This window comes from Drosophila gunungcola (assembly GCF_025200985.1).
Source record: "Drosophila gunungcola strain Sukarami chromosome 2R unlocalized genomic scaffold, Dgunungcola_SK_2 000006F, whole genome shotgun sequence".
NCBI classification, from domain to species: Eukaryota; Metazoa; Arthropoda; class Insecta; order Diptera; family Drosophilidae; genus Drosophila; species Drosophila gunungcola.
In genome coordinates, this window is record NW_026453168.1 from 2,784,001 (window position 1) to 2,807,380 (window position 23,380).

Genomic DNA, 23,380 nt, shown 5'->3' on the forward strand with positions numbered 1-23,380 from the left:
AATAAGCGTGTTCATATTTTCCCCCTTGCTAAAAAACAGGGGTTCATGTTAATCCCTACTACGATTTTAGACCGATCGTTAAGCCCACGCTTGGAATTTTCCCTTTTGATAAGCTAAGCCGTCAGGACAATGCATGATTTTGATGGCATAGGACATGGCAAATGGGGGTTAACTCAGTGAAAAAATATTTAACAATTTGTTGTCTTGTTATTTTTACACCGAAAATAAGTCTTGTTATATTCGATGTATGAAAGGGCTTAGAAAAATAAAAACTAATGGAAACATACAAATATTAATAGTAATAGTACTTCAAAACGGGGTTTCTTAACTATCTGATAAAAATTTAGGAATGATTTGTACTAATAATTACTTTTAAAAGGCCTTTCATGTTAACTTACTTTGTGTTTTACTTGTACCGAAATCTTATTAGATTTCTCCGAATATCAATTTAAAATTGTTCCAATCCGAACTTCTAGAACATTATTTATAATAAGTTAAGCCTTAGACTGATTTTGTTTTGGTTTTCCCTGTGTAAATTAAAGCTTAAGCCTGAGGGGTGGTCCGGACATCTTACGGAAGTGCGTTTGCGGGTGCAAATGGCCGTATGATGTGCCACCCTTCGCAGAGCCTTCGATTCGCCCACTCCTCCGGCAGGTTGGCTCTTTTTATCCCCAGGACACGACACGGGTGCAACATGTTGCCGGGATTTGTTTTGTTAATTTCTGTTTTGGGTTGGGCATCGGGTTATTTCGTATTCGCTGAACCCCGTAAATCATTTTTGGGCCACCCTCGGCGTGTTGCAAGCCGCATGCTAATTGAAACCTGTGCGGAGTTTCGCTTTTGAACTCCTCTGGCTGCCTTGGTAGCCAAAAGTTTCGTTCGCCGTGGGTTTCGATTAATTAATAAAGAATTCATGTCTGATTTTATAACTTCATCAATAAGCTCCGCTGTCGGCACCGCTTTAACTCCCTCGCTTTTATGAGGGAAATTCACAATGAATATTTATGCGCGTCGCCTCTTGAATGGGAAATGTAAGGCAGTGGTGGGGGAAAAGTGGGGTGGTTGGGTGGTTGGGTGGTGCAGTGGCCAACAGCTGTCGACAGGCGCACCAGTTGCCCGAAATAGCGTCTTGGGTGGGAAAAAAGGGGGCCTGCGAGTGGTCCAAACGCTTTGGCTCTCTAATTTTATTAACACGTTCATCATTCCTTGCCATTCGACGGCACAAGTGGCGCCTGAGGACGGCAATCAGTCTGGGGATCCCCGTTTTTTTCGCCTCTGGCCCCCGACTTTCCCGCCCCTTTTGACGGCTGCCGCCTGCTGTTGCCTCCAATTTTCGTGCAAGGGGGCATTTTCATATCGGCATCCTCGTCCCATGCATGAAGACGAATTAATAAAAATTATTGCATATATTTGTAATTCCGGGTGCCTCTTTAACGGGCGGCCAAGGGGTGTAATGAGGGGGTGGTTGTTGGGAGGGAGATGGTTGCTGGGCGACTTCTTTATTGGCGCGTGCTGCTGCGTTTTATCGCTCCCGCTGCTCCCACTACCACTCCATTTTATTATGGCTCCCGTTCTTTGGCTGCTGTTGCAGATGAAAGCGTTTTCGACATATTTCACTACACAACAAAGAAATTCAGAATGAAATTAAATTTATATTACAAAACATCTGAATCTATTCATATCATTTTGTTACAAACCAAATAAATTCAAGACAATTTAATTTTTTACAGAATATTTCACTAGCAAAACTAAACTTAAACTTCTTTAAAATTTTCGGTTGAAATATTCTACATTTCAATATTTTTCAAAACTGTTAAATTATTTATTGTAATCATAATTTGTAAAATCAGATTACAAAGCTATTTAATTTTTACAATTAAAATTAAACTGATTTTTCTAGGTTAACTGTTTTTTTTATGTGTAAAAATTAGGGGGAGCAGCAAAAGACATGCAGCACAACCCAGGAATTCGTAGCCAAGTGGAGTAAAACGCAGAGTTCTTACTACCGAGAATTTTGGGAATCTGAAGCAGGTCTCTTGCATAATTAAATTGATTAATAGACGGGGGCAGCTATTCACCTCACAAGCCACAAGGAAGTTTGCACAAGGGGTTGGTGCTTTAGAAAACTCTCGACTAAGCAAACAGAATCGACTCTTATCTTTATCTACTACTATATGTATATGTGTAAACTTATTTGTTTGTGCCGTAATCTCAGACTGTGTTGCCACTTCAACAGTTCGATATTCAGCGTTTCATTTACACTCGAATCTGTAAATGTTGTGGCTGTTGTCATTCATTTTGTTAGCACTAAGGCAAACAATTTATAACAAAGTGTCTGGATGTGTTTTATCGTCACGTCACACAGATGAAAAAGTCGTGATGTAATTTTTTATCGATTACAGTTGACGCGGGGGGCAAAAGTGTGGAGAAAATAAAGCCGGGGTTCGGGGGGTTGTTGTTGACTCCGGTGATTTATGGCGTTGCATGCATCGCATCCGCGTTCTAGGTTGTTCTAATACACCAGTAATGCCATCATGCCATCGTGCCATCCCCGACGCCTTCGAATTCCCAACCCCGCGTTTCGGCTCCTTTGTCGCTGTCCATTAGCTTGTAAAACGCTGCTGATTGGCACTGTGATATGGACAATTAAATTGTCGTTCTTAATCAGCGTCGAGTGCACTAATTCATTGTGTTTAATTTCTTTCGCATTTTATTTAATGTTATTTTTTCCCATTTCTTCTTTTTTTCGTGCCCTGGTCAATTGCACTTTTTCAGAGCCAATGCGGGTCGCCAACGTTCGAGAAGGAATTGCGCGAACAAATTGAGAAGTAAGTGACAAATAACTTAAATTGTTTAACGCGATAACAACAACACCAGCCGAGTGTGTGGGAAATGAAGAAAGAGGGTAGTGGGTGGACACTAGACTATAAACCAGAACTTGCGCATTTCCGTTACTTAAGCAAGGCTCCATTTGCGTTACTGCCAGTACCGGCCAAATATTTATTTAATCTGCCTAGCCGGCAATTTTAGAGTGGTTTTCGCGCTGCTTTTGGCAAATCGTACGTAAATAACTCATACCAAGACTCGTGACTGGCCACGCCCCCTTTTGGAGCCACGACGCCCTCTTGGCCATTACGCACAGAACAAGTTAACGGAACGGCACAGCGAATGCAATTTTCCAAATTGCCAAGAATCGGAGGAGTTGGAGAACCAGGAACGTAGAAGGAAGAAGGAAGCTCTTTACCAGCGAAACCCATCAATCACCGAACCCTCAGCAGCGCCCTCTGCCGGCCCGAATACGTAATTACCGCGATTTGGGATCTGGAAATGGTGCAAAGTTCTGGTCTAGGCCGAGATTTAACTCCTCTTTCGGACCTTTCTTTCTTTATGACCACCATTAGCTGCTAATTTCAATGTACATTGTTTATGCAAACGTTTATTCAACAATACAATTCTGCAGGCAACTTCGAATATTGATTGCTTATTTAAGGTTTTTGTGTTTTCAATTTTACTTTTACAACACAGAAGATTATATTTTATGTGATTAAATATATCCTTAAAAATTTATACTTATATAAAATAAGAGTCTTGTATATAGGTTTATTAAAATTCTTTAGCTACACTTAATTTTATTATGACTAAAGTTTAATTAATTGTTTTTTGCGAAAATATTTATACATGAATTAGAAATTCATAATATCTTATAAATACTCAATTTTCTTGACTCATTAAATATATTAAAATATATTATTGTTAATTAAAATGTATTCAGAGTATTTTATATTTGCATTGATTACTTTCTGTAGAAGACAAATATGTGCCTTTAACATTTGCTTATTCAATTAGTTTCCATGAAAAACATATTTTCAGTTTGGTCAGAGCTTATTACAAACGACCAAAATATATAAATAGATTTTAAAGTTCCCTTAGGGCCAGAACATTTCGTCTCGCTTTCTGTTACAATCAATACAATGAAATCATATTTCCATTCAACCGCTCGTAAACAAGTAATCAATATCGAAGTTCTCTGCTGAAAGCGCCCCACGTTTGCGATGATTTTTGCAACTCGTTTTCATTTATGCATTTCTATATTTGTCCTCTTTTTTTTTCGCTTTCCCTCGGCATCCGCAGCATGAATCGCATTATGAAATCCAAAGAACGCAAGCAAATGCAGACATGTCGGGATCACAAGGCACTGCAGGTATGTATCGGATGGGCATGGTAAATGCTAAATGGAAAATGGAAAATGGGCGAGGGGCTTTTCCGCACGGAACCGCGCAGCATGTGGAAAATCAATTTGCACAGCGCGAGTTTCCTTGTGAAAACGGATTTGGGAGTGGGGAGTGGGGAGTAAGGAGAGCTCCCTCCGAGTCAAGTCATAAATAAACGCATAAATTCATTTTTAAGAACAATCCCTCCCCTTGCTGCCATTCCGGCGCATACAAATTGTCTCTTATCCGGACGGAGTAACTGGAATCGGCGGCGAGACTTTGTTGGCAAATGGTTTCTGGGATGGCACATTTTTTGCCCGAATTGATTGAGCGTCGGCATTAGAGACGCTTCACTGCGCCCCAGTGGCAGCTTTTCATTACCATTTTCCGGGGGGAATGGAAAATGCTTTCCCTTTCGTCGTTAACTTCTGGCAATCTCATTCGGCCCCGCCAGCCGAAGCTCACCCAATCTTGTAAGGCCCCGCTAATGAAGCCCAAGGTTTCCACGTCCAACGGCTGCATGTTGTGACCTTCGAGCCAGTTAACAAGTTGGCTTTGATCGAGATTGGATATTTGTTACACGTTGGGATCTCTAGAGTGGCTACAGTGTGGGATGGGGAATGAGGTCTTGTAACTACTGCTCACTTAGCACTTACAGACAAAAAGAGCCGGTTGATGGATGAGGAGCCGTGTGCCAGTGTGTGACCCTCATCAGGCCAGCTGTCAGGGGCGAAGGTTGCCGTTGCCGTTGCCGTTGCCCTGCCCCCCCAGGCAATTGATAAATACTCGATCTAATCAGTTAGCCCTTTCTTAAAAAAGGTTTTCACAGTACAGATCGCTTTTAGCTTTGCATAACACCAATTTATACCAAAAGGTATAGTTTACCCTTCCATTGCCTTAAATTAGTAACAATACTTATTAGCAATTTGAAACCATTAAATTGTAAAAATATAACTTATCATTCCTGTGCACGTAGAGCTTACACATGTTAAGCTATAGAAAATGAGAATGTGGTTACTCTCTAAAAGAAATATAAATTGTATTATCTAATTTGTTTATCAAAATAAATAACGACATATTTTTAGACACAAACAATATTAATTGTATATATCCATAAATTTCTGGCACACCCCTTTTAATAGATAAGAAGTTACACTTCACATGTTGACATTTACAACTTATCTTCAACCAACACTACTCTAGAGATAAGAAAGCTAGATATAGATATGCAAGATTTTTATCAATGAACTTATCTAGTGAAAACAAAAATGATTATAGTACAGAATGTGTGATAGGAAAACAAAATATGCTAAGCCATATTGCAAAATAGTTCTTAGAAGTTATTATAATTGTTGTTTGTTACTTTACAGACTCGCTTTGCCCGCCAGGAGAGCCTGCTGCAATCGATGCAGCAGGAGAATCGATCCCTGCTCACCCGTATCCGGCAGTATGAGCACTGTTTGGACGATGTGATGCGCAAGGTGGTGGATGCCATTGTGGCTGAGGATAATCTCCGGGAGGAGGTGACCATGCTGAAGGGCAGGGTGCGGGATCTGGAGGCCCAGAATGCGGCCCTGTCCGCCAGTCCGGTGAAGGGCAGGGACGAGGGATACTGCACCATGAGCAGTGGGCAGCCGCAACCGTCGAATGGCCATTTGGAGGATCTGCCCGAGGAACCGGAGCAGTGGCTACTACCCGCTGAGCCGTGCTCCACCGAAATGGAGGACTGGAGCATGTCGCAGGAGGAACTGGCGGTGATGACCTTCGACGACGAGCGGGACCAGCATCACATGCACCACCTGCAGCATGCGCAACAGCAACGGCGGAAGCGGGATCACGACTGGCTGTGGCCATCGAGTGACTTCATCAACTCCACCACCGTGGAAACGGATTCGGTGGCCGATGGCATTGCCCAGCTGCTGCAGCAGAAGGTAGGTTACTCAACTGGATTTTGTCTACATTCTTATTTATGACCACTCCAAATCAATAGATCGTTTACTCCGAGGACGAGGAGGTGGCCTGCACCGACTTCACCAACGACTTCTACAAGCTGGTCAACATACGCTCCAACTCCTCGCGCAGTCTGTATTCCTATCTCGAGGGTGAGACGGATGACGAGGATGAGGACGACGAGGAGGGCGAGGATTCCAGCATGTCAGAGAGCCAGGTGGGTCCGGCAGGACGAACGGCAGGCGGCAGTCCCACGCCCAGCGAGGCGGGAAGGGCCCAGCTCACGAGCTGCTCGTCCAGCGAAACGGATGAGCTCTCAGCCAGTCAGGTGAAAAAGGACGAGGAACCCGATTACGCGGTAATCGATGAGTGCCGGCGAAGGGTCAGCGACATTGAAATCGAGGATGTGCCCATGATTGTGAGCAGCACGCCCATGAAGCCGCTGGATGAGCAGCAGTGCATTGCCCAGATCATCAAGAGCGAACTACGGCGGCCGCCACACGTCCTGGTCAAATCGAAATCGGTGCTCGAGGAGCAGGAGCCCAGCTGCATCCTGCGTCACAATCAACGCCGCGAACTGGAGTCCACGGTGGTGCGCAGCGACAGCATCAGCTGTGCCATGATGGCAAAGTTGGCCAAGGAGGTGATTCCCCCGTCGCCCGGAATGGTGACCAAGCTGAAGGAGCGGATGCTGCTCAGGCAGGCCTCCACACCGCCCACGGCCAGCTCGTGGCGCAGGAGTAATGGCTGGAAAAGGGTCACCTCGCCGGTGCATCCACCTGCGGCTGCTACGCCCAAGAAGGTAAGACGTTTAAGTCCGAAATGATTACATCAAATATTCATTTTATTCACTTTGCCCTCCGCCCCCAAATTCAATTTGTAGAAGCAAGCCAAGTCAACGGAGCCGCCAAAGAGTTGCCTGCCCAAGGCGCAGCCCACCAGAATTCCAACGAGCATCCATTCGTCGGTGTCCTCGTCCTCCTCGATGTCCTCCTCCTGCTCGCCCTCGCCCTCCTCCCCCTCGCCGCAGTCGCCCCAACAGAAGTCCGTTGGCCAACAAAACCAGCAACGAAAGTCGAAAATTCCTCCACCAGTTCCCGTGCGACGATCCTACGCCAGTTAGGATACACCACTGCTAAATCTCAAATCAATAATCGTCAAGCTAACAAATATTTAATGATTTAAAAAGACTAAATTGTGATATATTCAAACAAAAGAAAACAAAACGAAAGAAATCAGAGGAGAACAGAACAGAATAGGCACATACAGAGATGCATTAAGTTGATGGCGAAGGAGCCAGCGAGTTTTGTACGTACGAATACGAGTATTTATGTATATTGTAAATTTTTTGAAAAATGTTTTACCTTGTAAGCGGCACTGCCAACTGTTCCCCCTAGCAAAGAAACAAAAGAAGATAAACCGAAAGGCTCGCCCTGCTCTATACCCATATATTTTGTAGAGCAGCGGTTGCAGCATCCAAATCAGTAGGTTATACCACTAACCATATGTATGGTTAGTGGTTATACATAACTTTCATACAATGGGACAATTTGATTGACTTCAAACTGAATTCAAACCACTATTAGCTATGGTCATGAGTAAATGAACCACATCTGTAGTCTTCCGCACAAATCGAGTGTATTTGTGGGACATGGACATTGGCCACATAAACTAAGCCGAGTTAGTAGCAGTTGAACACTTGCATTTAAGGGTGAAATATTTCAAAGTATAGAATGCATATACTACAGAACGATAGATATGTATATATATAGATGGTTTCTAAGCGAACATTATATACGACAACCATAACAATAAACTGTAAATAGCAGTCGTTCAAGCTAATGACAAAGCTCTTCTTCAAACCGTAGTTAGCTCCTCAGGGGCTGCTGCCACCGACTAATTTATCGCAGCAGCCCGATTCCTAAGCATAGACCTACACTATATAGAACAGAACGCACTATGATCGAGGAGGGAACATAGATGTAAGCTCGTATAAACATTATAAATGTATTTTCTTAGCGTAGCAAGTACAAAATAAACAAAAAGAAGTTACAGAAGTTACATAAATTATTGACCTAACCAACCAGTGGCCTCGCCTCTAAAACGATTATCGCGGAGGGTTGGTAAAATCTTACATAAATATGTAGGTATACCTATATACTAATCAATTACATAAAATGCAAACAAACACGGTCGCTTAAAATCTAAGTGGTGTTAATGGTGCTAATGGTGCTGGAGGTGGTGGTGCGGCCAAGAATAAGCTCCAGTTCATGCTTCAGCTGGAAAGAACTCAAACGTGATTCCGGGGCGCTGACCCAGCAGCTTTTGTATAGTTTGGAGTAAGCGTTTTCGAGGCACGCACTCGCCTCTGGCGCCGGACAATCGAAGTGGAGTGCTAATCGATTCTGGCGGCGTTTCTTTTTCAGATCACGGCCGGCGGTGTAAGATGGATCGAGGCTTAGATTACGACGGCCCGAGGAATTTGTTCTTTTGTAGATGTTTCCACCGACGTAGTTGCAATCGCTGGGCGAGTCCAAAGCTAGAATCTTTAATTGGTGATAGCTATCCGGCCGTAGTTCGTGCTTAACCACCTGATAGGCTATGGTCTCATTGCAATCGAGTGCGTGGTAGGGCAATCTGCGGGCTTGCAACTGCCACATGGTTATGCCCAGCGAGTAGATATCGGAGGCTTCGGACAGAAAGTCTGATCGCAGCACTTCTGGAGACATGTATCTCAGGGTTCCATTGGCTCTGATCGGGTGCTGTCTGCCACCAAATTCACCCATTTCCATGGAGGAGCCAAAGTCACAGAGCTTGCAGATGTAGCTACGTTTGAACGTATGCGCATTGCCCACCCCTGAGGACCTTGTTCCCAGGTCAACCAATATATTGGTTGGCTTTACATCCAGATGTAGTACATTCTGGGAATGACAGTATCTCAGAGCGGCAACCACATCCAAAGTGATTCTAGAAAATAAATGGGTTAGTTAAATGTAAAATTTAAAACAGAAAAAAAAGGATCATACACAATCCTATGGGTAAGTGGTAGAGCTAATGTGTCTACGATTCTCTGCAAACATTGTCCCCTGGGACATTCCATGATGACCAATCCGAACTCTGCTGCGGATTCCAGTTTCAGTAGGCGCACTATGTTCCTGTGCTCCAAGTTTTTCAAATGCGATTCATTGTGCAAAGTTGAAGCCGCCTGGGCACGAATGATCTTAACAGCAACAGAGCGATCTGGACCAGAACTTTAGGTTTTTATTATTCTTATTATAGTTCCACAGACTTACCCCGATAAATAGCTTTGAAAACCGTGCCATAGGCACCACGTCCCAGAATTTGGCACCTAGTGGGCACCGGTGGGCCATCCTTGAGTAACTGCTTCCTTTTCGGGGTGTTCAGCAGAAGCTCTCCCATCTTTCTGCCAACTGAAAGTGACCTACAAATTTTTTTAAATTAAATTTTATTTAAATAAATATAATAATCCACATGGCCTACATTTTTGCCGACCTTCTAACGGTGAATTTTCAAACAGCTGTTGGATAAAGTTGCCAATATTTTAAAATGTATATGCAAAACGATATTCATCGTATTTGATGGCCCCTTTTAAAATCTATTTATAAAATAAAATTCAAGATACATTTTTTATTTTATCAGCCATTTTATTCCCTCCGCTTGGAGTAATTTCAATTGTATATTTACACTAATAATGCACACTGACTCGCTTAAATTGCCTCGCCGGCAAGCTACATCCTGATGAATAACCATAATACACGGAAATAGAATTATAATAAACTGGACTGCAAAGGCTTTCGAGGGTTCATTTTAGGCTTAATACTATACAAATAAATATTATTACAAATATCTGCCGCAAGACTATTCCATGGTGATTTGCTAGTCGCGTTCTCTATGCAATTTCTCGGTCTCCGCCCGCAAGCCCTGTAATAATAAATTTCAATTTATTATTATTCCGATTCGGAAAATATGTTTAAGTCCAGCTCACCCGAAAGGCTTCCTGAATTTTGTCTGTGATTAGCTTCCGCGCTGTGGGCTCCGGCACTTGCCGCTTCTTCAGGTCCAGCACAAAGTCGTTGAGGTCCAAGGGCTGACCCACATTGACGGTGACATTCTTGTGCCGCTGTATCACATAGGGCTCCACGTTGGGCAGCAGGTCGTCCATGCCCTCGTGCCACATGGGCAGAATGATGGGGACCTTGGGCGATTCGTAGATGATCCTACCCACGCCCCACTTAAGCCGCAGCTCCTCCTTCTCCATGTTGACCTTGCCCTCGGGAAACACGTGGATCCAGTGGCCCAGAGCGGCCTTCTCGATGCACAGGTTGATGGCCTCCTGGTAGACACCGATGCCACGCACAACAGGTATGCACTTGCCTGTGAATAGAAAGGAAATGATGTTAAACTATAAGCAATTTCTAAAAAACTAAAAACTTTTAATTTTATCTATTTTATAGTTAGAAATTTAGCCAACTCTATTCAAACATTATCTAAATCACGACATTAAATATTATTTATTTTTATCTATTTGTTTTAATAGTGTTTAAGAGAAAAATTTATTTCCGTTATTGTAACTTAAAAATGGTAAAATGGTAATGGCACATAAATCTTGAGAAAAGCCTAAGGCTTTATTGTTAGGGAGATATAATAAAATTAATTAAATCAAAGTAGGTAAGATATAAATACAAAATACAAAGTTTTTTTTTTTTAAACCTTTTAAAACTGTATTTTTTAGGGACTGCAAATAACTTATTATTGTGTTTTTTTAATAAAAAATAAAATAATCGACATATAAAAAAAAGTCAATCTATCCATTTCCTCAAAGATTTTTAAATTAAAATATCTGAGAAACATTTTAACTCTCTCTGTAAATGTATTATTTTTAAGGTTTTTTTTTTTTTTGTATTAAAAATAATAATTTTTTATTTTTCTTTTATTTGTAATGATTACGGTCCCCAGACTCACCAAACATGAAGAAGAGCGAGTGCCGCTTGTTGGTGAAGCAGATGTCGTGGGCGGCCATCGACCAGCGGATTTTGTAGGTGTTGCACACAAGACTCAGAGGCAGGATGCCCCACAATCCGGGATCGTCGAAGCAGGAGTAGTGATTGGACACGGTGACCAGCGGAACGCCCTGCGGCCTCTTGTTAATCAGCTGGATCAATCGTTCCTTGTTGTAGACGCGGGTTTTGTTCAGGAACACTGCAGTACGCAAATAGAGAGGTGAGAGATCAGCATTTGCATAATTGTGCAGAGGCACCAATTAACACGGCACACGTTTGACCTCGATGACGTGGCGAGATCGCCAGCATTCGCACACACATCGTTTACCAATCGAGAGATTCGCATTGGCAGTCACGGTCAGGGCCATTAGCTCTCCGAGCGCATGCTTCTCTTGGCCAAAAATAAACGTGCCTTTGGGCCAGATTTTGGGTAAGGTCGGCTCTGCCGGATAGATACTCACTCAGCACAATTTTGCTGAAGATTCCGACGGCGGAGATGACAAACTGGCTGGCCACGTACCAAAAGCGCGTGGGGTTCCTAGTCTGGGGAATATCCAGTCAATGTTGTAGGGCACCGCCACGCCGGGGCCCACATCCAGGGCGGGATCAGTGTTCCGGTCGGACATCGGGGGCGGCAGGGGAGGCGTGGGCGTTGGCGTGGGCGACGGCGATGGTGACGACGGAGGCAACAGGTCCTTGGGCTTGCTGCTCCGCACGGTCTGCGTGGCGATATCCTTCCGATCCTGATGGCTGGCCGAAAACCGCTCATCGGCCACTGGCCGGGCCTCCGGAGCTTGGACGTAGTGCTGAGGGTTCCAGATAAGAACGGAAATTGGATTACCGACGGTCACAATTAATACACAGAACACATCCCGGTGCTAACCATGGATAGTCTTTAATCTTATCGGCCCCAAGAATAAATTCCTTTTGTGTTTTTTGTCCGCCCAGATGCCATTCTGGGTTACACATTTTGATTTATATTTGAGTATTTCTGTTGTCAGATTTAGGATAATCCACCGCCCCCCCACCCCACCCAGAAACGCCGCCTTTGTGCCACAGGTTAGCAGCATGCGCATTGGAAATGTGCAACGGAAAAGCGCATTGTGGCGCGAATAGTGCAGGAAAAACTCACGTCGTCAGAGATCCAAGGCGACCTTCACTCAGTTCGCGAGATATTACATTAGGCACCTGAGAATCTTTCGCATCCGGACGGCGGGAACTTTCGAGCGTAACTGAATTTCGTCTTGACTCAAATCGGCAAGTGCAACAATCACGTATAGCACGCATAAAACGAGGGCGGTTGCCCCCAAACAAAGAGAGACAAAGAGAAAAGGAGCGAAAGAGACGGCGCCGGGGGAGTGCGCAACAGTCAAGTGGCTGACTAGATTGCGAAACTATCTTTATCAGTTAGCAAAAGTGCTTAGCCAAGCGCTTCCGTGAATAATGATCACGTTGCTTTGACTTGACAAGATAAGCTTTTGAATTTGGGCGCCAACGGTGGTGAGTTGGATTTTAGGCGCACGGTGGTGAGTTTCGATAGAAAGAGAGGTCGCGATTGTGAAAGTACCCTTATCAGTTGGTTAACTTGGATTACAGTGATAAAAACATTTTCATTGTCTTCTAAGTAAACAAAAAGTAAACAATTTGATGTTTGTTAAATATTATTATATTATATATTCTAAAAATTAAAATATAAATTTAAAACTTGCCGTAATATAACCTGTGATAAAATAAAAATAATAGTTCGGACACTCGAAAGCCTATGACTTGTTTATATATGTTTTTGTAAGAGTAAAGCGTTTTGTACATTTAAAATTTTAAAAATGTTATTTCGTAAATTAATTAATGTTCGGTTATTTGTTAAACATTTTATTGTTTCTGATTTAAATGTAATTTATTATATACAGTGATATAACCCGTTTTCAACTGTTCGAATCCATTTAAAGTTTCGCGCCAAAGGTTGCGTGCGGACGTGGTGTGTTTTGGAACGAGGTGAAAGACAAGAGAAAGCGATGGCCTGATTTTGTTTATTTGTATTGGGTAAATCATTTAATGGCTAATTGGACTAATCTAGCTCACCCGTGCCAATGCCTGGATCGGCGGTCTATATCCTCCGCCAAGGATCCAATTAAGGTTCCGCATGGTGGATGCGGCGCCCACGTGCCCGGGACGCCTTAAACTGGAACACACGACCATCAACATGACGAAAAGTTGTTAACTATTTTGAGTACGATATGTGGGCAGTTAGCTGGCGCGCTTTACGCGCTTTACATAACCGACTTTCGTGGGCCGAAAAGAATATAATACACTTTGCAATTTGGGACGCGCACTGCTTGCTTCACCCAACCGCCACTTCTTCACCTCAGCAGCAAACTCATGGGCGTACGGGCAGGGGACGCCGGATCCACTTGGCGCATGTCTGAAGGGGGTCGTCGTTTCTGGGGGAGGCGGTGAAAGTGCTCAGGGCCAAAAGAATCTAAAGAAACTAGAAATTTAAAGGAAAACAAGATTGAATCAGCTGTTCGGCGTTGCCATTCACCTCGAACTGAGAGTTCGCATTTTGCAGCACTGCCTTAGACAGACGCTATCCAACACTTGATTTCTGGATATTTTGGTATGGTTTTGTGGTTTTGTAATCCCCTCTTAAATATCAATTAAAAGTGTATTTATTTAGGGTTTTAAGTGCAAATATGTCTCGCAGTGCCCGACCCCTCACCTCCGCCCGCGTCCTGCACAAAATCAAGGAGCTGAGCACGCCGCAAAATAGCACTGCATATGTGATCAACCGGAATCCCAGGAATCTGGAGAGATTGCGCATTGCCTACAAGCCGGGTGGCTATCATCTGGAGAAACCAGGTCGATCCTACTGGCACACACTAGAGATCAATACCAGTGGTCGGTATGTCAGCGCCGATGTGAAGCACTTCCAAAACGGAACAATTCTAAGTGCCAGCACCTCGGAATGGGCCATAAAACAGCAACTCTACAAGACCAACGATACTGCGGCGTTTGTAAACCTTGGCAGAGTGCTGGCCCATCGTTGCCTGCAGTCGGGAATCACTGAAATGACCTGCAATGCGGAGGCGGTGCCTGGTAGCAAGCTGCAGAAGCTGCTCCAAACCCTCCAGGATAATGGTGTGTCCTTCAAGGAGCCCGCCCGTCTGGCCAACACACAGCCTTGGGATGCCCAGCGACACGAAAAGCCGTGGGAGATATCCGAAGAATCCTTAGCACATACAGCACCCCCAAAATCGGTTAAATAACCCAGAGAAACCCTGTTTACTTTTCGTTTCGTTTAGAATAAACGTTGATTATTATTGCTAATTACAACAAATCATTATGATTTATTCGTATTTGCCCTTGATGTCCTTCCAGAGTTTCTGCAAACGGGAGAAAAGTCAATATTTGGCCAGGAATCTCCTCTTACATAAGCGGTTGGTACTTACGCCTTTGTTGACGCTCTCGAAAAGCGTAGTCGAGGTGACATCGATGGCGCGCTCGAAGAAGAAGGCCGACGCGATGATGGCCACGGCGTAGGTGGAGGTGCGCTTGAACAGGGTGTTGTAGATGACCTTCATGTTGGCGAGATTTTCGTTTTGAACTTCTGATTTTCCACAGGCAAACTTTTTCCACACGCCAAATTCACAGCTGATTTCTGAGGTTGACAAGCAGTGTGGGAAAACGTCAAAAACAAGTAGGGGTGACCATTAAATCAGAAAGCCCAAGTTATTTTATGTCTTTGTCGGTGTGGTCACACTGGTGGAATGTCGACGGTGCAAAAACAAACGAATTGTGAAAATGTCAAATTACCTGAAAATTTAGCGTAATTGGCCAATCTGTTCGTGGACCATGGACATAGCCACCATCGAGCTGAGCGTGGAGGCTCTGATTGGCTCCCTGCTGGCCCTGGGTGTCCTGTTCGCCTTCTGCCGCAGCCTGCTCGCTGAGGACTTTGTGAGCACTTTTAAAACACGTCACAGTTGGAAATCAATAAAAGTCATCGAGCAGGTGAGTTGATTCACTTGTTGAGGTTTTCCTGTGTTTACATACTTACTTCACAGGCCTGCTTCTGCAACGTCTGCGAGATCCTGCTGACCCCCTCCGCAGGACTCTTCTGCGACTGCTGCGGCCTGTGCACCCATGCCACGCCTCTTTGCCAGCGAAGGGCGGACAGGGAGTACCGCTGCAAGGATAAATGGTTGCGCAACGAGTCCTCCGTGCGGCATTTGTGGGTCCACGGCAACCTGCCCATGGGCGTCCATTGCGCGGACTGTGGCGAGGAGGTGGATCACCATGTCAGCACCGATCCGGGATTGTATGGGTGGCGGTGTGCCTGGTGCCAGCGGTGCTATCACAACGATTGCTACTCGCGTGTCGACTCCAAGAGCACCTGTGACTTTGGCGAGTTCAAGGACATGATCTTCCCGCCCTACAGCTTTGTGGCCGCTCGAACTAGGGATTCGATGCGCTTGCATTTGGCCAGCATCACGCCGCCGGACATTGAGAATTGGGAGCCGTTGATTGTGATCGCCAACACCAAGTCGGGCAGCAGTACGGGCGCCAATGTGCTTTCCCTGCTGCGTGGCTACCTGCACCCACTGCAGGTGATGGAACTGGGCTCCCGCGGTCCACAGGACGCCCTACAGTGGGCCGCCAAGGCCAGTCCTCGCCCGTGTCGCATACTAGTGGCCGGCGGCGATGGCACCATCGGTTGGGTGCTCAACACCATCTACGCGTTGAACATCAAACCCCAGCCGTCGGTGGCCATCATGCCGCTGGGCACCGGCAACGATTTGTCGCGAGTTCTAGGCTGGGGAGCGGAGCCGCCCTCGGTGCTCGATCCTGTGGAGATCCTGAGGAGTATTCGGCGCGCCCGCTCCGTGAATCTCGACCGATACGACCTGCAGATAGAGAAGCTGCACTACCGACTGCCCATCCAGAGGCATCCCACGAAGACGATTCACGTGTACAACTACTTCAGTGTGGGTGTGGATGCGTTCATCACTTACAACTTTCACAGGACGCGAGAATCTCGGTTCTATCTGCTCAGCAGTAGGATATTCAATAAGGTAAGGCACGAGATAGTATAACCGTCTTAATCTTAAATAACCCCCTGTACTTACAGCTTCTCTACTTCACCTTTGGAACGCAGCAGGTGATGCAACCTGGCTGCGAACACATCGAGGAGAAGCTGACCCTGTACCTGGACAACAAGCCAGTGCAACTGCCTGAACTTCAGGCCCTGGTGTTCCTAAACATTGACTCCTGGGGAGCGGGCTGCAAACTGTGCGAGCTGAGCAACTCCAATGGCGAGGTGCGCATCGTGAACTCCATCTCGGATGGCATGATGGAGGTGTTTGGCATTGTTTCCTCCTTTCACATTGCCCAGCTGCAGTGCAATATTAGCAAGCCAGTTCGGATTGGCCAAGCCAAGCAAATAAGGGTATGGGAACTGTTCGTATCCAAACTGAATCGCATCTTTTAATCAGCGATCTCTTTTAGCTACAAGTCAAGGAAACGGTGCCCATGCAGGCGGACGGCGAGCCCTGGATGCAGAGTCCGGCCGATATACGTTTGTCGTCGCGAAGCCAGGCCCGTGTCCTAAAATTGGATGCAACCTGAACTTAGTAGATAATCCCCTTAGCAACCCCTTATGTGCCAGTCCCATAATCTCAAAGTACTTAACCCGGAACCTCAGTCTACTATACTTAATCGAATTTGGTAGGCTATGGCATTTTAAGACGTCCCATAGCGTTAACCCAAAGCTAGTCGGAAAAATACACTAAATCGTATCTGAAAGAATTCCACTTTTATTTGATTCAATAATCATTTGAAATAAAATTAAATGTTCGACTGGTGAACATGCTGCCCCCACGTGGGGCATGCACAACATTTGGGTCAGTAGTAGTGTATCGAAAGGCGGGTAAACAACAAAATGAGGAGTTCAGCAACAGCTGGAGCCTGCTCTAGAGCATGGTCAGCTCCATGATGGCGTTGACTATGTCGTTGCTGTTGTTCTTCAGTGCCTTGATGGCCTTCGCCCTCGTCGTGTTGGCCTGCGTGATGACCAGCTCAATGTCCTTTTCGTCCACGCCGGTGTCATCCACCTCCTCTTCGTCCTCCTCGGCAATTGGGGCCACAGATGTGGTGGCTCCAACGCTGTCGGCAGCACCAGCCGCCTCCGGGGCCTTGAACTTCTCGGCGGCAGCCACCTGGGCCTGCTGCGACAGATCCTCGATCTTGGCCTCGCCGAACACGATGTAGGTGTCGCTGTGCGGATTCTTGTACACATCGGGGTTGTTGATCACGAACAGGATGTTCTTCGACTTCCTGATCGTCACCCGGTTGACGCCCTGGATCTGCTTGAGGCCCAGCTTCAGCATGATCTTCCTGGCCTTCTTCTCGCCGCGCGACTGCTTGGCCTTAGACACCAGGTCAATGGGCAGGCCGGTGGCACCGCCTCCCAGCTGGGTGGTGGCCGCTCCAGCCTCCTCCAGACCGGGCATACCGCCATCCGAGTCGCTATCGCTGCCGTCGTCCTCGACGCGCACATCCTCGGGTTTCGCCTCCGCGGAGGTGGAGGGCGCAGCCTCGTTCTTGATTTCGGTCAGTTCGGGCATCTTTATCTGCAGGGCAACAAGTGGGCAACAGTTGGTTAGGTAATTTTATCGCAAATCGTTTTAATTAAGCTTGGGAAAATCATCTGGTGCCGGCTCAAAAGGGCGGCGGAAAATCTCAGGTGGGGGTCGTTTTTCATCGATTTTTCAAGTAGGCTTTTACCCCCTCTATAGGTCGTTTTAGTCAACAATACTTGACTACCCCGGTAGATTTTATTCAAAAATATGATATTTTACATAAGCCATACCAGGAATTAAGTTATATTTTTATAAATGTTAATTTTAATGGAAAAACGCGGATTACACACACTTACCGGAAACAAAGAAAAGAAATATGGCGGCGCGCTAGAGGTGAACAAAACCGGATGATAACTAGTTGTTATCGATGTTTTCAAAATATCGGTGCTATCGATGTCTGGAAGAGATTATCGATGTTTATCCATCTCTAACGCTGTTAACGATTCCACTCAAGTTCTGGTAAGTCGATCTTCTGGCAACGCTGGTCGGCAAAGTACGTTACATTTAATTTGAATGAATCTTTGATATTATTATTTTGTAAAACCTGTAGGCCCAAAACTTGTATTCCGATTCTGTAACCCTTAAAGTGTAAAAAGCATACATCTACATACAGTGTAAAAGCACACATCTAAACTTTTCTAGCGTAGTTTTCTGAGAACCAGCGTTCAAATTCTCTTGACGAATTGATGATTTCCAAATTAAAAAACAAATGTATTTGCAGAAAAGTGACCCAAATCCAGCACTTGTAAGGCCATATCTTTGGTCCTAGAAATCTTATTTAGAAAAGGCATACCTCTTAGGGTATGAGGCAAAATTTTCTAAGAGTTTGCGTTTAAATGTTCGTTTATATTTGGAGACGATTTTTTGACATTTTCTTTAGCCTAGATAGAATTTATGATATGATTATAGTCTTAACAAATTAACAAACAAATTAACAAATTAAATTAAGTAAATCTCCGACATAAAAAAATTAAAAAAATTAAAAAAAATATTTTTGGTACAAACCACAGAAATGGGTTAACTAAACAACTTTACATGTATTTTGTATTAAAATTGGAAAAAATCGTTCAAAAATTAAATCGAAAATTAATATATATATATTTTAATTGAGGTTTTATCTTATAATATTATTAGACCAGAAAATGCCAGTCTTCTGCGTAAAAGGTATTTAATTTATTATGCTATCAGCAAAAATTATTTGCTTGCATAGTAAATTTGGCTGAATGAATGCACTAGTTTCAGAATTAATTGTTTGACGAAGGAAACTCTGCGCACTTGAAGATGTGGATCTTCAGATTGCTAGTGCATTCTAAAAATGCTTCTCGAAGTGGTTCTTGACGAGCAGACGAATGTACGAGTATTCAATTAATTGAACTTGGCTGATAGGGCGAGTGCCCCAGCACTTGTTGCATTCATTTATAAATCTGACTCGGCTGACATTGTTGGTTTTAATGCACCGAAAAAAATAACATTTTTAATTTTGTCCAAATATTATTTACCAAAGGTTTCGTTTTGTCAATGTCAAATAGTTAGAACAGGAATTAATGGAAGAGGTATATCAAATTCTTACACAAGTATGAAACTGGGAGAGATACGTTTTAGTGGAACTTTAAGGAAATATATTCTAAACAAGATTAAAAGATTGTTCTCAAACATTGATTACTTATAGACTTTTATTTTATTTATTTTAAGGGTGAAATCGAACTGATTTTGAGTGGTACTAAAATTGTAAGAATCATAATCGGAGCACTAGTTCTGTTATTGTTTTTTTTTTTTTTATTTTAATAAAATATAAATTTTTATCTCTGTGCAGGAAGCTTTGCTACCCACGTTTCCGTCGGATGACAGCGCTTACTTTGTGGTAGGTTGGATGGGCGATAAGATCGGAGGAGACACACGCCAGATGACTGATTGCAGCTCCCTATCCGCCCTAGATAACGCCCCAGTGGAGTGGCCACTCCTGCAGCTAATAAAAACCCTGGCTGGGATCCGTCACCTCACAGTGAAGGCTGCAACGTTCAGAACAGCTAAGCCAGTAAAATGAAACTACCTATCCTCCTGATCGCACTGGTTGCTATGGTGGCGGCCAAGTCCGCTCCTGGTCGCATGGCGGTGCGGTACGACAATTTCAGGATCTACCAGCTGACCATTGAAACGAAATTGCAGATGGAAGAGCTTAAGAAGATTCACGAGCACATCTCTGTAAGTATATATTGCTGTTTTCTTTGTTAAGTTGATACATTATATACCCTTTCTAAGGTGCACTTCCTCAACGACCTGGGTGCTCCCGGCCACAAATACAATGTTATTGTGGGTCCGCTGTTCCACAGAGTTTTCGAGAAGACCATGAGATTCCTGGAGATTGTTTACGATGTGATTGTGGAGGATCTGCAAAAGTGAGTTCTGAATTTCAAGCCTAAGAACCTAATCTTGAAGCTAGGTAAAAACCTTTTTCATTCAGATTGATAGATGACGCCTCTGTGGGCGACGATTCCCAAATGGAATGGGAGACGTATCACACTCTGGACACCATTTACGATTGGGTTGATCAGGAGTGTGCTGCTCACGAAGATTTTCTGGATTGCCGAGTGATTGGCAAGTCGTACGAGGGTCGCGAAATCAAGAGCGTAAGATTGTCGAAGCGTCCGGGCAACAAGGCCATCTTCCTGGAGGGCAACATCCATGCCATGGAGTGGATATCGTCGGCCACTGTCACCTTCCTGCTGAACCAGTTGATCAACTCCGAGGATCCGGAAATGCAGCGTCTGAGCGAGGAGTACGATTGGATTGTGGTGCCCATGGTGAATCCGGATGGTTTTGTGTACACCCACGAAGTGGAGCGTTTGTGGCGCAAGAACCGACGCCCCAATGGATATAGGAACGATACGGGGGACTGCTATGGCATCGATATGAACCGGAACTTTGACTACCACTGGGGAGGTGCCGGGTGGAACATCGACGAGCCCTGCGACCATTGGTTTGGCGGTGAGGAGCCCAACACCGAGGTGGAGATCGTTTCGCTCCAGAACTTCGTCAGTTCCTTTGAGGATGGTTATATTCGCTCGTACATGGCCTACCACGCCTATGGACAGTATGTGCTGCTGCCCTATGGCCATTCCAACACCGAGTTCCCTCCCAACTACGAGCAAATGAAGCGAATTGCCGCCGCCTTCTCGGATGCCGCTGCTGATGTCTATGGTTCTGCTTTCACCTACGGTGCTAGTGGTCTGCTTAACTGTGAGTTTTCCAGGGACTATTAAGATGATTGTAATCCTTTGCTAACACAGTTGATATACCCCCCGCAGATGTCGTCTCTGGAGCTGCCAAGGATTGGGCCTACGGCGTGAAGAAGATCCCCTTTACCTGCACCGTGGAGCTGCGTGACAAGGGCACCTTTGGCTTCTTCCTGCCCTCCAACCAAATCACCGAGGTGGGCCTCGAGGTCACCGCCGGTCTGAAGGCCCTGGTCAACAAGGCTGAGAGGAGGGCATTTTCGCTTAAATGCTTTATCTTTATTAATTTAAAAGCAGATGCTGTGAATAGTAAATATAAAAAGCTATATTCATTCATTTGAACATTCAAAAGTGGTTTGGTAATTGATTTCTTTAAAAAAAGCTTTCAAACACTTAGTTTGTGGACTTGTGGGTACCTTACTACTGTTTAGAGACTACATTTTTTTTTAATTACATCTAGTAAACATTTATGTTGAAGTAAATAATCGCTTGATGGGTTTTCATTAAAAAACTGCAACTCGGATAATGTTCTCAATTATCTTCAAGTTTGATAAACATTTTTTAAAAATGTACAATTAATAGTAACACAAAATGTTGGTTAAAATAATCACACAGGCTTAAATTTATTTCAGTAATCTTTATTAACAGTTACCGGCTTACATGTAAATTTAATTCAAGCTATTAAATTTTTTTTAATTTAGTTAGCTTATATCTTCTTTTCGAAAACATAAAGTTGCCCAAAGTAAAATTCAGTTTGAAGAATATTAACAACTTGTTTTTTATTGAACACATAACGTTGCCCAAAGGAAAGTTGTATTTCAATTAATTTTCCTCTATCAGACATTTTTACAAGATCTCCATGTGCAAAATTGAATTATAGAGCCTCAAATCGTTTTTGGCAACGCACAAACGCTTGTGCATGGCACCCAAGTAACCAACCTAAGAAGTGAGAAGGTAAAGTGGGTGGCTTGGCCAAAATTACTGCATATCTGGTTAAAGGCAAATTATGCCACGTGGCTGCAGTATCAATAAATATTTATTCTATCGCCTCCAGCGTCTGTTGCTTTTGTGGGAGTCCGGCAATTTGCACTGCGGATATTTCGTCATGGGAGGAGGACAGAGGTGGCAGAGGATTCCGGATACCGGATACCGCAGGAAGGGTGAACTTTGCGGCACGCAGCAAAACTTTGGCCAAATGCAGCGGATTCTCCGTGGCAGTAGCCGTTGCAGAAGCAAAGCCATCAACACCAACTGGGCCAACATAAAATTCCTACTACAAAGTGGTTATTTTGTTTGAAGTAATCCGCAAGAAGTCGTTAAAACTGTCGTTGCCAGTGCTCCCAGATTGATGATGGTTTCACGTGTCGGCCGCAGAGAACTGCGACCTACCAGGATGCTCCTGCTCCTGCTCCTTTCGAATCCTTTCGAATCCTTTCGAATCCTTTTTGGCTCCCCAGATTGCGGCACTCGAAGATGCAGTTAAGGGGAAACTGATGCAATGTCTGCAGCTGACGAAACGGCTCTCAATAGCTTCTCCAGCAGTGCTTTGACATGGAAATGCTAAAAAGTTCCCCAGGATACGATGCCGCCTTCCTGAAAAGCCTTTGACACCTGATATGAAAAGGAGCCCGAAATCAAATATGCCTGGCAAATAAAATGCCAAAGCTGCTGGAGGAGTCATGAGGAATTCGTTTGCTGAACCTTAGCCATTTTCAATTAACTTTGTCTGCGGGTGAAAGTCGCCTCCGCTTTTCCGTTTTCCTTTTCCCGTTCCCCTTCCCGTTCCCGGAAAAACTCGACCTTTATTGCTTTACACACTTTTGCGTCACGTGGCAAGTGGCAAAGGTTATAGGGCTCATAAAAAGGGCCAACTCATTATGCAAATGTTTTGTTACACGAGGAGCTCCAGGCAAATGCCATAAATCGGTAGTGTTATGTTGATATGAACCAATTCCAATAAAATTATTTCCGATAATTAGAAAGCTTAAAAAGCTAAGCTAACAATCAACGAATTAGTGTTGATGTTTCAAACTTGGCGTGCTCAACTTATATCACAATCGTAATTTGAAAATGTCGGTGCGGAACGGGGGAAACTACATCAATGCGGCCCATTGTGAGTCAATATTATCCATAAATACGATTCAGATTAGATTTAATTGCTGCCTCAAATGTAATCGAGAGTTGTGTAATTGCCGGCATTATTGAACAAGTGCGAAAAGTCAACTTGATGTGGGTGTTTATTTTGGTCACTTAAGAGGCTTTAAACTTTGAAAATTAATTATCACTAATAAATGTAGCATTTAAGGTACTTATAAATTATACTATTGAAT

The 23,380-nt window shown here is 44.3% G+C and overlaps 8 protein-coding genes across 14 annotated transcripts in view; 4 read left to right on the forward strand and 4 right to left on the reverse strand.

The window, feature by feature from the left end:
• Positions 1-8,218, forward strand: part of LOC128254633 (uncharacterized) — a 40,496-nt gene extending 32,278 nt beyond the window's left edge. For 3 of the 6 annotated variants that reach the window (XM_052983815.1, XM_052983816.1, XM_052983820.1), the window contains 5 exons: positions 2,776-2,828; positions 4,132-4,201; positions 5,582-6,142; positions 6,202-6,963; positions 7,045-8,218. In XM_052983815.1, coding sequence (XP_052839775.1) covers positions 2,776-2,828; positions 4,132-4,201; positions 5,582-6,142; positions 6,202-6,963; positions 7,045-7,284 — 1,686 coding nt within the window. In that variant the 3' untranslated portion in view covers positions 7,285-8,218. The remainder of the gene's footprint in view (positions 1-2,775; positions 2,829-4,131; positions 4,202-5,581; positions 6,143-6,201; positions 6,964-7,044) is intronic. The other 3 variants (XM_052983817.1, XM_052983819.1, XM_052983821.1) reach the window with 2 other exon arrangements.
• On the reverse strand, positions 8,145-9,751 carry LOC128254634 (proto-oncogene serine/threonine-protein kinase mos). Of its 2 annotated transcripts, none has more exons than XM_052983822.1 (4): positions 9,663-9,751; positions 9,455-9,603; positions 9,188-9,401; positions 8,145-9,128 (listed from the first exon to the last, which is right to left on the reverse strand). In XM_052983822.1, coding segments are annotated over exons 1-4 (1,128 nt in total). In that variant the 5' UTR covers positions 9,665-9,751; the 3' UTR covers positions 8,145-8,365. The 2 variants fall into 2 exon arrangements, with proteins under 2 accessions (XP_052839782.1, XP_052839783.1); XM_052983823.1 differs by having other exon boundaries at positions 9,675-9,689.
• A 38-nt stretch (positions 9,752-9,789) lies between these two features.
• Positions 9,790-13,670, reverse strand: LOC128254540 (tafazzin). Its single transcript, XM_052983667.1, is given in 6 exon segments — positions 9,790-10,103; positions 10,168-10,556; positions 11,145-11,381; positions 11,644-11,724; positions 11,727-11,988; positions 13,262-13,670. Coding segments are annotated over 6 exon segments (1,137 nt in total). The 5' UTR covers positions 13,385-13,670; the 3' UTR covers positions 9,790-10,058.
• Positions 13,663-14,516, forward strand: LOC128254542 (39S ribosomal protein L18, mitochondrial). Its single transcript, XM_052983669.1, has 2 exons — positions 13,663-13,796; positions 13,857-14,516. Exon 2 carries the CDS (start codon positions 13,873-13,875, stop codon positions 14,443-14,445), a length of 573 nt encoding a protein of 190 aa, XP_052839629.1. The 5' UTR covers positions 13,663-13,796; positions 13,857-13,872; the 3' UTR covers positions 14,446-14,516.
• LOC128254543 (cytochrome b-c1 complex subunit 9) lies at positions 14,461-15,105 on the reverse strand. The gene is made up of 3 exons (XM_052983670.1): positions 14,993-15,105; positions 14,629-14,837; positions 14,461-14,562 (listed from the first exon to the last, which is right to left on the reverse strand). Exons 2-3 carry the CDS (start codon positions 14,758-14,760, stop codon positions 14,527-14,529), a joined length of 168 nt encoding a protein of 55 aa, XP_052839630.1. The 5' UTR covers positions 14,761-14,837; positions 14,993-15,105; the 3' UTR covers positions 14,461-14,526.
• Positions 14,909-16,984, forward strand: LOC128254538 (diacylglycerol kinase epsilon). Its single transcript, XM_052983664.1, has 4 exons — positions 14,909-15,190; positions 15,244-16,251; positions 16,308-16,625; positions 16,685-16,984. The coding sequence occupies exons 1-4, from the start codon at positions 15,032-15,034 to the stop codon at positions 16,802-16,804; spliced, it is 1,605 nt and encodes a 534-aa protein (XP_052839624.1). The 5' UTR covers positions 14,909-15,031; the 3' UTR covers positions 16,805-16,984.
• On the reverse strand, positions 16,973-18,131 carry LOC128254541 (nascent polypeptide-associated complex subunit alpha). Its single transcript, XM_052983668.1, has 2 exons — positions 18,048-18,131; positions 16,973-17,808 (listed from the first exon to the last, which is right to left on the reverse strand). The coding sequence occupies exon 2, from the start codon at positions 17,800-17,802 to the stop codon at positions 17,149-17,151; it is 654 nt and encodes a 217-aa protein (XP_052839628.1). The 5' UTR covers positions 17,803-17,808; positions 18,048-18,131; the 3' UTR covers positions 16,973-17,148.
• Positions 18,132-19,802: 1,671 nt separating this feature from the next.
• Positions 19,803-21,401, forward strand: LOC128254539 (zinc carboxypeptidase). Its single transcript, XM_052983666.1, has 4 exons — positions 19,803-20,019; positions 20,077-20,213; positions 20,279-21,054; positions 21,123-21,401. Exons 1-4 carry the CDS (start codon positions 19,858-19,860, stop codon positions 21,389-21,391), a joined length of 1,344 nt encoding a protein of 447 aa, XP_052839626.1. The 5' UTR covers positions 19,803-19,857; the 3' UTR covers positions 21,392-21,401.
• The last annotated feature ends 1,979 nt before the right edge of the window (positions 21,402-23,380 follow it).